At 42.4% G+C, this 14,815-nt stretch overlaps 1 protein-coding gene across 1 annotated transcript in view; it reads left to right on the top strand.

Annotated features, from left to right (window-relative positions):
- Positions 1-828: 828 nt before the first annotated feature.
- The window catches only part of uvssa (UV-stimulated scaffold protein A), a 105,137-nt gene continuing 91,150 nt past the window's right edge, over positions 829-14,815 (top strand). The window contains exons 1-4 of the mRNA XM_048531757.2: positions 829-1,387; positions 2,179-2,290; positions 5,886-6,216; positions 8,064-8,184. Of these exons, the coding sequence (XP_048387714.1) occupies positions 2,181-2,290; positions 5,886-6,216; positions 8,064-8,184 (562 nt within the window). The 5' untranslated portion in view covers positions 829-1,387; positions 2,179-2,180. The remainder of the gene's footprint in view (positions 1,388-2,178; positions 2,291-5,885; positions 6,217-8,063; positions 8,185-14,815) is intronic.

The following is a 14,815-nucleotide window of genomic DNA, read 5'->3' as shown; positions in this document are numbered from 1 at the left end:
CGATAGATTAACTCTTGAAATGTGACGTCTGTTTCGTAAATAAAGTGTTTTAATTGAAAAACAAGAAATGCTGGAAGTCACAGTTTTTTTCAAGTTTTCAGAATAGATTCCAGGGTCTGCAGTAATTTGCTTCTACATTGGGTTTTAATCGAATATCATGTTGGGGTAGAGGTGCCAGTGGGATGAGAAACTTATGATTTTGAAGCTAAACTTTCATAAGTACCTCACAAGTTACAGACTGTGAAAGAGTCAACAGGAGAGTGAGTTCATAAAAGGAGTGGTGAGTCCACAAGCAGGCACTAACAGGTCCGCCTCCTCCCATACTTAAAATGGTGGCTTGTCAAAGCTTCACTCGCGGCAGCAACCTGACTTAACAAGGTGTAGAGCTGGACGAACACAGCAGGTCAAGCAGCATCAGAGGAGCAGGAAGGCTGGCGTTTTGGGAGGGTCTAGGCCTGAAACATCAGCCTTCCTGCTCCTCTGATGTTGCTTGGCCTGCCGTGTTCGTTCAGCTCTACACCGTGTTAAGTCAGATTCTCCAGCATCTACAGTTCCTACCATTTCTAAAGCAACCTGACTTACTGTGCTGCAAAGGCTGCAATTGAGACTAAATCTGTCCCGGGGTGGGGTATCGTTAGTATCGCCAAGTGGGTCAGAGAACTTACGGAATGTGAAACGGTGGGAGGTCGCTGGAAACTTCTCGAGAGTCCGACAAACTGGGAAGGAAGTCCCACCCGCTGCTCCGTTTCGATTGGCAACCTGCGCGATATCCTCGGCTGTGATTGGTTAACCTTGCTGCCGGTTAAAGTCACCAGACCGGTAGTGCTCGAGCCTGAGTCTGTGTTCCCCGAATCGAAGTACTAACTTGTTTCTGTCGCGGCATGGTTGATCTGCTGTGTTCTTCAAAAGTCACAACTTAATATTGGACCCTGTATAGAAACAGAGCGCTCACCTTTTATATCCTTCCTTAAATCCCAGACGGTGTTACTGTGGCACGACAGAAAATCTTGAGCCGTGTTCCCAGTTATCCGGACGCGTAGCATCCTGACAGTTACCCCCCACAAGTCATCCCTTTTAAATTACTGAGGGTAAACTTTTTAAAAGGCCCGTGCACTTAGAGCATAGAGCATAGAATAATACAGCGCAGAACAGGCCCTTCAGCCCCCGAAGTTGCACCGACCTGTTAACTAATCTAAGCCCATCCCCTGCACTATTGTCATCTTAAACGAATCGCCTGCACGCTGTAAATGTAGAATGGGAGGGCATGTGGGGCTGTATCGCATGAACAACTCAAGTGATTCTCAGGGACCTCACATCAGTCGGAGAACTGACAACAAGCCGAAGGAGCTGAGAAAGTAGGATAAGAGAATACAGCTTATTCAAAGAGGTAGGTTTTTGAAGATCATCTTAAAGTAGTATGTTTTGCGGAAGGAGTGAGGTATTTCACAATAGGTAGGAACCATTTGCAACATTTAAAAGGTATTTGGTTGATCACTTGAAATGCATTGGCATATAAGGTCAAATGTTAGAGATAGGGAGATTCCACTCACCAGCCTTGTATTTCTTTCTCACTTATCTACTTAATCTGTTTTCACTGATTCCATCCATGCAATTCTTCAAATACTCGCATGAGCTAACAAGTTCCACAATTTAGCAATTCTTGAGATTTTCTCTTGAACTCTTTATTAAATGAATTAGTGACTATCTGTCCTGTGCTTCTTGAGTGCTTTGGCAACTTTGCCTATCTAGGCAATCGATGAATTTTTCATGCTCCTGATTTAGGTGTAGCCAATGGTGTAAAGAATTCAAACATTGGCTCTACATTGGCAGTTTGATGGCCTATAGGTCTTGTTATGATTTCAGATCATGCTTCAGTACCTTAATGAAGGACTGTGGAGTATGGCCTTAGTCATTCTCTGATGTTTTCCCCTCCCAATCCATTAGAGATGGCTTGATTTTCACACATCAAGTGTGCAAGCTGTACATGTGATTTATGATACATGATTATTGCTCTACTTTTTATTATGGAAAACATGATTAAAGTTGTTGGCATTGGACAATATAATGTTTGCAATGCGTATTACTGAAATCCGGTTTGCATTTAATTTTTGAAGGCAGTTTTGGCAATAAATGAATTGAGAATGTTTGTGTTACGTATATGTTGGTTTTTTTTTGCAGCAATGGAAGTTCAGCAGCATGAGAAACTCTCTCAGCTGGTTGAGGATCTCACCACATCTGGACAACAAGTACTAAACCCAGAAAAGATGAAGGAGCTAAAGAAAATCTGCAAGTATGGAGTTGTTAAATTGCATGTTTGTTGAATGAGACCACTCCGGCTCATTGTGACAAAATATTGTGTGCCAGTGCTTTCTTTCATTGTGAATTTCTAAATTTGTGCCCAACTGTTAGAGACTGAAACTAAATAAAGGTAAGATTCCCCTGCCCTAAGAGGTGTGGCGTACACCTGGGATTGAGAATGACTCCTTTCTACCCTATCTGTATGGATTTATCAGCTGTTCCAGAAATCAAAGTGTGATCTGCAGACTTTGCTACATTTGCGACAGTTGATGCTTGAAGGATCAGGTAGATAGTTTGGAAGTTTATCTGGTCCCTCTGAAACCTCGCATTTACCTCTGCATTTTCCTGATGAATTCTGTGTATGATGCCGTTCTGAATGAGCTTTCTCTATTTTGATTAGCCACAAGCCAGGCTCTCTCATGAGTTGTTAGGTGTGTTTGACGTCTTTGGGGATGCTTTGAGGACAACCCCAAAAATGTTTCTACTGTTCTCTTGGGCTCCTTTCAGCTGTAGCTGAGTTCCAAGTGAAACAGTTGCTCTGTATACAGCTCGTACTTGAACAATGAACAGTTTTTCCGCCGCCTCCGCCTTCATGCTTACTTCTTTAACTGTGAGCCTAACCCTCCCCCTACTGACCCCTTCTCCCACCTCCAACACAGCCCTTCCTCCTGAACACCACCCAAGGCCTCCTACCCTCCCTCGACCTCTTCATCTCCAACTGACATCAATTGCCTCAACCTCTCCACCCCTGTCAACCACCCTAACCTCACCCCCACAGAACGGGCAGCCCTCTGCTCCAATCCCAACCTCACCATAAAACCTGTGAACAAGGGAGGCACAGTTGTAGTATGGCGCACTGACCTCTGCATCACCGATGCCAGGTGTCAACTCTCTGACACCTCCTCGTTACACCCCCTTGATCATGATCCCATCCCCAACCACCAAACCGTCATCTCCCAAACCATCCACAACCTCATCACCTCAGGTGACTGCCCACCCACAGCCCCCAAATTCATTGTTTCCCAACCCTGCACTACCTGCTTCTAAATCTTCACAAAATCTACAAATCTGACTGCCCTGGTCGACCTATTGCCTGGTCCTGCCCATCAAACTTATCTCCACGTACCTCAACTCCATTTTCTCCCCCTTGGCCCAGGAACTCTCTACCTACAGCCGTGACACCGCCCACGCCCTCTACCTCCTCCAGAACCTCCAATTCCCTGGTCCCCAACATATCTTTACGATAGATGCCCTGCCCCTATACACCTGCATTCCCCATGCAGATGGCCTAAAGGCCCTCAACGTCTTCATGTCCCGCAGGCCTGAACAGTGTCCTCCACTGACACCCTCATCTGCTGAGCCGAACCTGTCCTCACCCTCAACAACTTCTCTTTCAATTCCTCCCACTTCCTACAGACAAAAGGAGTGGCCATGGGTCCCCGTATGGGCCCAAGCTATGCCTGCCTCTTTGTAGGTTACATGGAACAATCCCTCTTCCATAGCTGCACTGGCTCTAAACCCCACCCTTCCTCTGTTACATGGATGACTGTATCGGCGCCGCCTCGTGCTCCCACGAGGAGCTCAAACCGTTCATCCACTGAACCAACACCTTCCACCCCAACCTTTAAGTTCACCTGGACCATCTCTGATACCTCTCTCTCCTTTCTGGACCTCTCTATTTCCATCTCTGGCAACCACCTGGAAACCGATATCCATTTCAAGCCCACCGACTCCCACAGCTGCCTAGAATACACCTCCTCCCACCCACCGCCCTGCAAAAATGCCATCCCCTGTTCCCAATTCCTTCGCCTCCACCGCATCTGCTCCCAGGATGAGGCATTCCACTCCTGGACAACTCAGATGTCCTCATTTTTCAAGAACTGCAACTCCACCCCCCCCCCCCCCCCAACCCCGGGTCGAGAACGCCCCGCAATTACCTGCAACTCATCCCTCACACCCCCTCCCCACAATAACAACCAAAACAGAATCCCCCTCGTCCTCATGTACCACCCCACCAACCTCTGGATCCAACGCCTCATCCTCCGACACTTCCACCATCTGTAATCCAACCCCACCACCACATTATTCCCTCCCCACCCTTGTCTGCTTTCTGGAGGGACCACTCAGTCCATGACTCCCTTGTCCACTCCACATTCCCCTCCAGCCCCGCCACACCCGGAAGTGCTACACCTGCCCCTACACCTCTTTCTCTCTTTCCCCCACCCCCATCCCAGGCTCCAAGAAGACATTCCACATCAAGCAGATGTTCACCTGCACATCTGCTAATGTGGTATACTGTATCCGCTGTCCCCGTTGTGGCCTCCTGTACATCAGGCAAACCAAGGGAAGGCTTAGAGGCTGCTTTACGGTTCGCAATTAACAACTGCACCTCCCTGTTGCGAACCATTTCAATTTGCCCTCCCATTCCTCAGATGACATGTCCATTCTGGGCCTCCTGCAGTGCCACAATGATGCCACCTGAAGGTTGTAGGAACAGCATCTCATATTTTGCTTGCGAACCCAATGGTATCAATATGGACTTCACAAGTTTCAAAATCTCCCCTCTCCCCACCATATCCCAAAACCGGCCCAGTTTGTCCCTGCCTCCCTAATCTGTCCTCCCTCCCACCTGTCCCCTCCTCCCACCTCAAGCTCCATCCCCATCTCTTACCTGCTAACCTCATCCCACCCCCTTTACCTATCCATCCTCCCTGGACTGACCGGTCCCTTCCCTAACTCCCCACTTACACTCACATTTACTGGCTTCATCCCTGCCTCTTTGACCTGTCTGTCTTCTCTATCCGCCTCCCCCTCTCTCCCTATTTATTTCAGAATCCCCTTCCCCTCCCCCATTTCTGAAGAAGGGCCTCAGCCCGAAATGTCAGCTTTCCTGTCTCTTCCCCCCCACCCCACCACCACCACCACCACCACCACCATGCTACTTGGCCTGCTGTGTTCATCCAGCTCCATGCCTTGTTATCTCGGTTGCTCTGATGTCATTTTACAAATAACATGATCTACGAGAAGGTAAAAGCTATATTGAAGCAGCATCTTTGACTTGCTGTGATGCACTCTGGATGGCTCACAGTACTGCTGCTGTGCTAGTGGTGGAAGGATTAAATAGTTAAGGTGATGGATAGGGTTCTGATCAAGTGGGCTGCTCTGTGCTGGTTGAGTTTTGGATGGTGGGGCTGTGGAGAGTAAGTGGGGAGTATTCTGTCATGGTCCTGAACTTGTGTTTTGTGGATAGTGGACAGTTTTTTGAGAATTATTTGTTGCAGAATTCTGGCTTCTGATTTGCTCTCGTAATTGTGGTATTTATATGGCTAGTTCAGTTAACGTTTCTGGTCAATGGTAACTTCTAGAATTTTGATGTCGGCATTCAGCATTGGTAGTACTATTTACTGCCCAAGAAAGATGATTAGATTTCCTCTTGTAGGAAATGGTTGCTATCTGGCACTTGTGTGACTTGCCACTTACCAACTTAAGCCTGGACATTGTCCATGCTTTGCTTCAGAGCGGTTATATACAAATAAAGACACTAATTCCTAAACAATTAATTAAAACGTGTACTTTGTTTTTAACAGGCTGTCTGAGGATTACATCAAGCGAGTGTATCACTTAATAATGACACAGTTAAACCAAGAGCATGCAGAGATCCGCCTGTCTGCTTTCCAAATAGCAAATGAGCTATTTGTGCGTTCACATCACTTTCGGATGTTGCTTGTTTCAAACTTTCAGGAATTCTTGGAGTTAACAGTGGAATCAAATTATGAGCAACCTCTCCCTCCACCAAAAGAAATAGCTCAAAAATTGAAGGAAATGGCGATGAAATCTGTAGAGGAATGGCACAGGAAATATGGTGAAGCTTACAAGAAACTTTCTCTGGGTTATCATTTTCTAAAACAAGTTAAGAAGGTGAATAATGTATTCTGTCTTTTTATTAAGTTTTCGGTTTTAAAATTAGTTCGTGGAATATTGGCATTGCTAGCTCGGTCAACATTTATTGCCCACCCCTAATTGCCCTTGAGAAGGTGATGGAGTGCTCTATTCCTTTTCGATGTTTGAGAAGTTGAATGCTAGAAATATTTGCATTGCTGATCTGATGTTCAGAATTTTAAAGTACTTCCATCACCTCTAGCATAGCATGTTTCTGAAATATCCAACTTAATACAACCTTACTAAAATTAGTCAGACATTATTAATACATTTTCATTGATTTCCTGTGTTTGAAATACACGCTTTCAGAGCAAGGAAAATATATTCTGTGTAAATTGGAAATTATCTTGCATGTTGCTGATGGACAAGCAACTTCTTAATACCCATGGAGTGCAAAATAAAACTTGATCATTCTAAAGGTTTGTGCTTCACTACAAGAGCTGCATTTTAGTCTCAGAAAGATGTATGCAATGGTATGTAGTGTGACAGCTCCATGCAGGAGAAGTAGTTTCTCCCATTCACTTTTTTTTTGGTTAAATCTCCTAATTCTTTCTGGCTCAGTGCGAACAGTCTCAGTATCTCTAGTTGCTCCAATAATTTCATGTTCCCGGTGTTATTCTATGGCTAAAATGTAACTTATTTAATGGGATATTTAAATATGCACACAGTGGTCTCAATTATGGAATAAGCGATGTATTACACAAAATCATTCTTGCTGCTTTGTATTGTGTCAATGTTTACCTAACCTAAAATAATACTAACCTATTTTTTCTACATTCCTACATGTTCAGATTCAGGAATCATGTCTTTGAAACTTCATTCTTTTAGTGAGCATCATTTAGTGCTTTTCCATCATACTGCACTCCTTATTTCTTCACGATAGATCACTTAATTCTAGTCAAAGTTACGTTACAGCCAGTTCATCCCGCTAACCTGTAAGACTTCACTCTTCTGTTCATTATATTCCAAAGGTTGTCTTTTTTTTAAACAATCAAGTTTTAGCACTGAGTTCCCTATAGTTATGCCAAAATCACCTGTCTCCAACTAGAATAAAGGCAAACTCAACATTACAAGCAAAATGCCTCAAGATTCACTCATTTTTCAACTCAAAACACTCATTTGCTTTGGACCAGAATTTATTACAACTGGTAAATTATTATTGAGACTTGCTCTTACTCATTTAATTTCTAATATGTATTTTACATCAAGTTGCAGGAAATGGGACATTGAAATAGTGTGTGTGTTGAATGTGTGAAGACGACAAACAATTATATATGTTCTTGACTAATATGATTGAAGAATCATTGATGTACAGCACAGTGTTTGAACTAGGCTATAAATATAAGTGAGAATCGTGAATTCATTGCAGAAAGAAAGTTAAGGGGGGAAAGAAAGATTGGGTTAAGAGAAAAACAAGGAAAAAAAGGGGCAAATAAAAAACATCTCCAAAAACAATTAAACACAAGACATAGGAGCAGGGATGGGCCATTTGATGCTTCGAGTCTTCTCTCTCAATCAATAAAATTTGGCTAATTTACTTCAATTCCACTTTCCTCCTCAATTTGAATGTTCCTTGATGCCTGAGAAATCAAAAACCTATTGTTCTCCATCTTAAAATGTACTCTGATTTGAAGAATTCCAACGAATGCATTTAAGCTTCTTGCAAATTGTACTTTTGGGTGTGAATTTCTTTAGTATATAAGGCTTGCTTTAACATGTTAATGTATTTGATATGAGCTAAGAAGAATTTCAACTCTTTTGTGTTGTGTTTAGCTTCTGTGCACTAATTTGTATTAATTATTTATTTTCTTTCCCTTGATGCTCAGGTGGATTTCCAAGATATTCGAGCTAGAACACAAGCTGAAAGGAAACGAGAGGAAGAGAGGTTGAAAAGGCTAGACAGTATCAATAAAATGAAAGTAAACAGAGTTGAAGAGGAAATGGAAGGTATACAAATTGATCCTTTTTTTTGATTTTGTTGATTTAAGTAATGTTTACTTGTGGAAAGTGTAATGTTAAGCAATTCTCTTCAATCTTGCTTTTTTTTAAAAAATATGAACTGTTTGAAAGAGTAAAACTGTAAGACTGTTTAAGAGAGTAAAATGAAATGCTGTACATTTGGCTTGGGGTCACTGTGCTTTGACTTTTTGGCTTCATTTCAGATCATAGAACTAAGATGATTAGAACAATTAAGATGGTGACCCTCACGTAAGTGTAGTGGAGGTGCATGTCGTATGCTGTCATTTGTTTAAAAGGGTTTGAGCTAATCTCTGTCAGGCCATATCGTGAAGTAAGTAAATTCTTTTGCCCATCAGGAATTTGACAGATATTCTGGAGATGTCTATCCTATTTTAGGTACACAACTGGACTGCTGAATTTGGGGATTGTCTACAAAATTTCTGAGAGATCCAAGGAGCTCCCTCAGCCAAACCTCCTCAATGCTACTAGAATATCAGTCCAGAAAATAATGCTTTTGGCCGGTGATATTTTCCCACAAAATAATCTTACATTAAATTTAAATTGTATTAAAAGATATTTATAAAATGATGACCAACATAAAATGCCTCTTTGAATTCAATGTAATTTCGAAGTCTCATTAGTTTCTTAAGTCAGTGAAATGTTGATGTGAATAAAGTAGTCCTGGACATAACCAATAATAATGCCACTGGACTGGGAATCTAGAGGCCCACACTAATACTACAGTGACATGAGGTCAAATTTCACTGTAGCAGGCAGTGGAACTCAAATTCCATTTATAAATCTGGATTTTAGAGCTAATCTCTGTCATGGTGACAATGACCATTAACATTAATTGTCACAAAAACCCATCTGATTCATTAATGTCCTTCAGTAAAGGAAATCTGCTGCCCTTACCTGAGCTGGTCTACAGATCTACCTCCTGGCTTCAGACCCACAACATTGCAGTTGACTGTTAACTGCCTTTGGTGATAATATAGCAAGTCACTCAATTCAAGGATAATTAGGGATGGACAACAAATGGTGGTCTCACTAACAATAACAACACCCCATGAAAGAATCAGAAAGACTGGTTTGGATTTTTTTGGTTGAGACAATTGCTACTGTTTAAACTAAGATCTGTGATTTCATTTAAAACAAAACCCTGGAACTGAGACACCAGAAGATAGGGTCAACTGATCAGGGTGGCTGTTACTATAAAATGTGCAGTGCGAAAAACTGCAAGTGACTGCAGTAGCTCTTTCAATGTAAATCTTGGCCAACCATAAATAGTTTTCTGTCATAGAGTTTCAATTATTAACCAAATAACTTTCCCTTTAATGATTATTCTTTGCAGTTGTTCTCTTACCTGTAAACTGAAAGGAGCCTCCCTTGGTGAATGGAAAAAATGTATATATGTTAGGTTATTCAAACAATAAAATACAGAAATTTAAAAGTGACAGACCATGCTTTTCTCTCACAAAAACACTTTATTAACTGCATGTCAGGCTTCTTCCATTACATTTAGTCGGCCTCACTTCAAAAAGTGAGTAGAACGAAAAACATTGATTTGAAATGTTCTGCCATGAAATTTTAACTTCATGGAAATTGTAACCTGGATGCCTTTAACCTCTGACTAACTTTAACAATCATACTCAAGATATTTAAAAAAGGAAAGAAAGTCATAATGTTATATAGCACAGAAACAGACCCTTTTGGCTTAACTCCTCCATGCCAACCATGTTTCATAAACTGAACTAGTCCCATTTGCCTGCTGTGAGGAACTACTGCTGCTAGACCATAAGACGTAGGAGTGGAAGTAAGGCCATTCGGCCCATCAAATTCACTCCGCCATTTAAATCATGGTTGATGGGTATTTCAACTCCACTTCCCTGTACTCTCCCCGTAGCCCTTGATTCCTTCTGAGATCAAGAATTTGTCAATCTCTGCCTTTAAGGCATCTAACGTCCCGGCCTCCACTGCACTCCATGGCAATGAATTCCACAAGCCCACCACTCTGGCTAAAGAAACGTTGTTTCATTTCCTTTTTAAATTTACCCCCTCTAATTTTAAGGCTGTGCCCACGGGTCCTAGTCTCCCCGCCTAACGGAAACAACTTCGCAGCGTCCACCCCTTCTAAGCCATACATTATGTTGTCAGCTTCTATTAGATCTCCCCTCAACCTTCTAAACTCTAATGAGTACAATCCAGGATCCTTAGCCATTCATCATATGTTAAACCTATCATTCCAGGGATCATCCATGTGATACTCCGATGGACACGCTGCAGGGCTAGTATGTCCTTCCTGAAAGACCTGCTGAGCTTTTCCAGCAACTTTGTTTTTGTTCCCATTTGCCTGCATTTGGTCCATTTTCCTGACCTTTCTTATCCACGTACTTCTCCAAATGTCTTTTAAATGTTGTAATTGTATGGGCCTATACTACTATCTCAGGCAGCTTATTCCATATACAAACAACCCTCTGCATGACAAGGTTGCTGCTCATGTCCCTGTTAAGTCTTTTCCCTCTCACCTTAATCCGATGCCCTCTAGTTTTGGACTCTCCTACCTTGGGTAAAAGACCTTGACAATTCACATTATTTATATCCCTCATGATTTTATAAACCTTATAAAGTAACTCTTCAGTCTCCTATGCTCCAGGGAAAAATGTCTCAGCCTATCCAGCATCTCCTTATAACTCAAACCCTCCGCACTGTGTGACGTCCTTGTAAATTTTTTTGCACTCTTTTTCAGTTTAATACAACCTTTTCTATGACAGGGTGACCAGAATTATATACAGTACTCCAAATGTAGTCAGATGTAGTAATACCTTGTACAGCTGTAACATGATATCCCAATTCCTGTATTCAGTACTCTGACTGAAGACAAGCATGCCAAATACCGCCTTCATCATGCTATCTACCTATTAAGTCACTTTTAAGGAACAATGTTCCTGTACCCCTAGGTCTCTTTGTTAGACGATAGTTTCCAGGGCTCTGCCTTGATTGTCTTAACTATAAAATGCAACACCTCACATTTATCTCAATTAAACTCCAGCTGCCATTTCTTGGCCTTTCTTTACTGTCCACTTTACCACCAAACTTACTAACCTCTATTCCTCCTCTATTCTCATCCAAATCTTTTATAAAACACAGGACCTATCACAGACAGTGCGGGGTTCTGACCTGAAGATCTGAAAAGAAATGACTTATGAGGAAAGGCTGAGGGACTTGAGGCTATTTTCATTAGAGAGAAGAAGGCTGAGAGGTGACTTAATTGAAATATATAAAATAATCAGAGGGTTAGATAGGGTGGATAGGGAGAGCCTTTTTCCTAGGATGGTGACGGCGAGCACGAGGGGGCATAGCTTTAAATTGAGGGGTGAAAGATATAGGACAGATGTCAGAGGTGGTTTCTTTACTCGGAGAGTAGTAAGGGGTTGGAACGCTTTGCCTGCAATGGTGGTAGATTTGCCAACTTTAGGTACATTTAAGTCATCATCGGATAAGCATATGGACGTACATGGAATAGTGTAGGTTAGATGGACTTCAGATCAGTATGACAGGTCGTACAACATCGAGGGCCGAAGGGCCTGTACTGTGCTGTAATGTTCTATGACTTCACCTAAAAAGTGAACAATAATGAAAGTTTATGAACTTTACCTTGAGCATTGTAATATGTTGTGTAATATAAATCATGTCCATAGTTCCATTGTTTGGTTGGAAGCCACACCAGCTTTTAGGAAGGATTTCCTTGGAGAACGGGAGAGGGTACCAGTGAAAATTCAACCAATGATCTTCCGGCGATGGAGTGAAGTGAGATTCCTTAGCAGTTCTTGCAATCCGTTTTATCTCCTTTCTGTTAAATAGTGGCGATGACAGCATCCCTGAAATCAGTAGAGATTTCTTTCTTGTCTCAGCTGTGCTCCTCCACTATTGGTGATAGTCCAACTTCATTTTTTGGGATTTCCTCATATAAGTCCTCATCAGTGATTGCATCATGGTCTAGGAGCTGTTTGAAGTGTTTCCTCCATTAGAGGCTGATGTTTTCTATGTCTCTCAGAAGGGTTCTATCCTTACTCTGCACTGGTTTGAGGCCAAGGGTGTTGAGTCTGTACACTTCCTTGGTAGCACTGAAGAAATCCCAGATACCATGCTTGTTGGCAAGGAGTTACAGCTTCTTAGCTTTCTCAGTGCACTGTTGGTTCTTAGTTTCCCTCATTCTTCTCTGTAGTTCCACCTTTGCTGTTTAATGAGATTTCCATTTTGATGTGTTGGTGCTATCATTTTGCCAGGCAGGGAGAACTTTCCTCTGCTTGTTGAGATGGTGTTTGATGATGTCATTCTTGTTGAACCAAGAGAAATGCCTGGAACACGCCATGCATTCTACATGGCTTTCATTGATCTGATCAAGGCTTTTGACTCCGTCAATCAGGAGAAAATCAATAACATCATCTACTCCACAACAAGATGTCAGCTAGAGTCCTCACCAAAGGTAATATAACAATCCTTTTGAGGTCCGTGCATGTGTCAAGCATGAATGTGCCATAGCTCCCACTCTTTTCTTCATCTTCTTCACCACCATTCTTCATCTTGTTAAGAGCAAGCTTTCCAGTTGTGTGGACATTGTCTACAGGATGGATAGAAAATGGTCGAATCTCAACCAGTTGAAATCCAAGAAGAAAGTAGCACCAGCTTTTCTTGTGGAACTTCAATATGTGGACGACAATGTCATCTCCATTCTCTCGGAAGAGAATCTTCAAGCTTTGCTTAATGCTTTCACACATACTCAAGAATTAATCTCAGACTCCCCCTTAAGAAGACTCAAATCCTTTTCCAGTCTGACCCATGTAAAGTTCTGATCTGTCCCTCTTAAGGTGAACAGAGAAATCCTTCCAAACATGGAACATCTCCCCTCTCTGGGAAGTTACCTCTCATTTAAGACTAACATTAGTGTAGAGATACAGCATAGGATCCAGTCTGCAAGTGTCTCCTTCAGACACCTAAAGATCAGAGTCTTCACCTTTGACATCCTTGCTTTTATGGCTCTAAAATGTGGGCTACATATAGGTGCCATGTATGACTTATGGTTGAAGATGAGAGGAAATTCTTTCCAGCCCTTGTATACTTTATGGGATCTTGGACTGCCTTTGTGAATTGTGGCTTGAGAAATACCATTGATGCTGTTTGAGATAGATTTTCTGTGTCATTTGGGCAGATAAGACTAACATCAGCATCCTTGAAGCAGCCAGTAGTATCAGCGTTGAGGCTACAAACATCCAAAACCAATTGCAGGCCACGTGCTAACAGTGCACGATTTCTGTTTGCGAAAACACATCATCTTTGCCTAGCTCAAGAAAGGTACTCAAAGACTCTCTGAAGGCTTCTCTCAAGAAGTGCAAAAGAAATATCAATATGTGGGAGACTATCTTTCACAAGAAATTGATGTGGAAGAAGCTCCTGTATAAAGGGGCCCAGTTTTTCGAGAACACCGGTTACAAGAGGAGGTATGGAAAAAGCAATGCTAGAGGTGCCAAGGCCAAGGACCAATCCCAGAAATCCCTGCTAAATGTGTGGCCAGAGATGCAGCTGTAGGATCAGGCACATTAGCCATAAGCCCCCACAGAATCCATGACCAGTGATACAGAATTTCATTGGTGGACAATCAGCAAGTGATTACTGACAATGGCAGGATGGCATGTTGGCTCAGCAATTAACACCGCTGCCTGACAGTGCCAGGAACCCAGATGCGATTCCACACTTGGGCTTTTGACTGTGTGATGTTTGCACATTCTCCCTGTGTCTACACGGGTTTCCTCCAGGGGCTCCAGTTTCCTCCCACAGTCCAAAGGTGCGCATGTTACATGGATTAGCCAAGCTAAGTTTCCCATAGTGTCCAGGGATGTGCAGGCTAGGTGGATGAACCATGGGAAATGAAGGGTTACAGGGATAGTGTCGAGTGGGTGGTATGCTCTTTGGAGGGTCCATGTGGGCTCAATGGACCAAATGGCCTGCTTCCACGCTGTATGGATTCTATGACTTTACCAATGACGATTTGATGTAATACATCTGCAACGTTTCTCTTGTACAAACCATGTAAAGGTGAGCAATGCTGCAGGATAACTGCAAACAAAAAGTATTGTTCACTTGCATTAATTTCGCTACCTAATTTTTCCATTATGTTTCATCACACGACAAATTACAGTCACCATGCAGTCATTTGGAACTTTGATGTCCATTGTTGCTCCAGAATTGAAAATTCCTTAATTGAGGCAAAAGTCAGATATAACAAAAGAAATAGGAGCATGAAAAGAAGGATCTAGACCCGAAACGTCAGTTTTCCTGCTCCTCTGATGCTGCTTGGCCTGCTGTGTTTATCCAGCTCTATATCTTGTTATCTCAAATAGGAGCATGTGTAGACCATACAGTTCCTGAAGCTTGTTACAGAGTTCACTTTAATCTTGTTGACCATTGGCCTTTCACTCGACATTCTCGCCCACTTTCTATACACCCGTCGATTTTTCCTGAAACCAAAAACAGTATATTTCAGCACTAAACCTCTTTGGTGATGAAGCATCCACAGCCTTTCAGGTTAAAAAAAAATTGTCTTCACTTCCATGCAATT

This window comes from Stegostoma tigrinum, chromosome 1 (genome assembly GCF_030684315.1).
Source record: "Stegostoma tigrinum isolate sSteTig4 chromosome 1, sSteTig4.hap1, whole genome shotgun sequence".
In the NCBI taxonomy this organism is placed as follows: domain Eukaryota; kingdom Metazoa; phylum Chordata; class Chondrichthyes; order Orectolobiformes; family Stegostomatidae; genus Stegostoma; species Stegostoma tigrinum.
The sequence above is the reverse complement of the archived record's forward strand: the minus strand, read 5'-3'. Positions and strand labels throughout refer to the sequence as shown.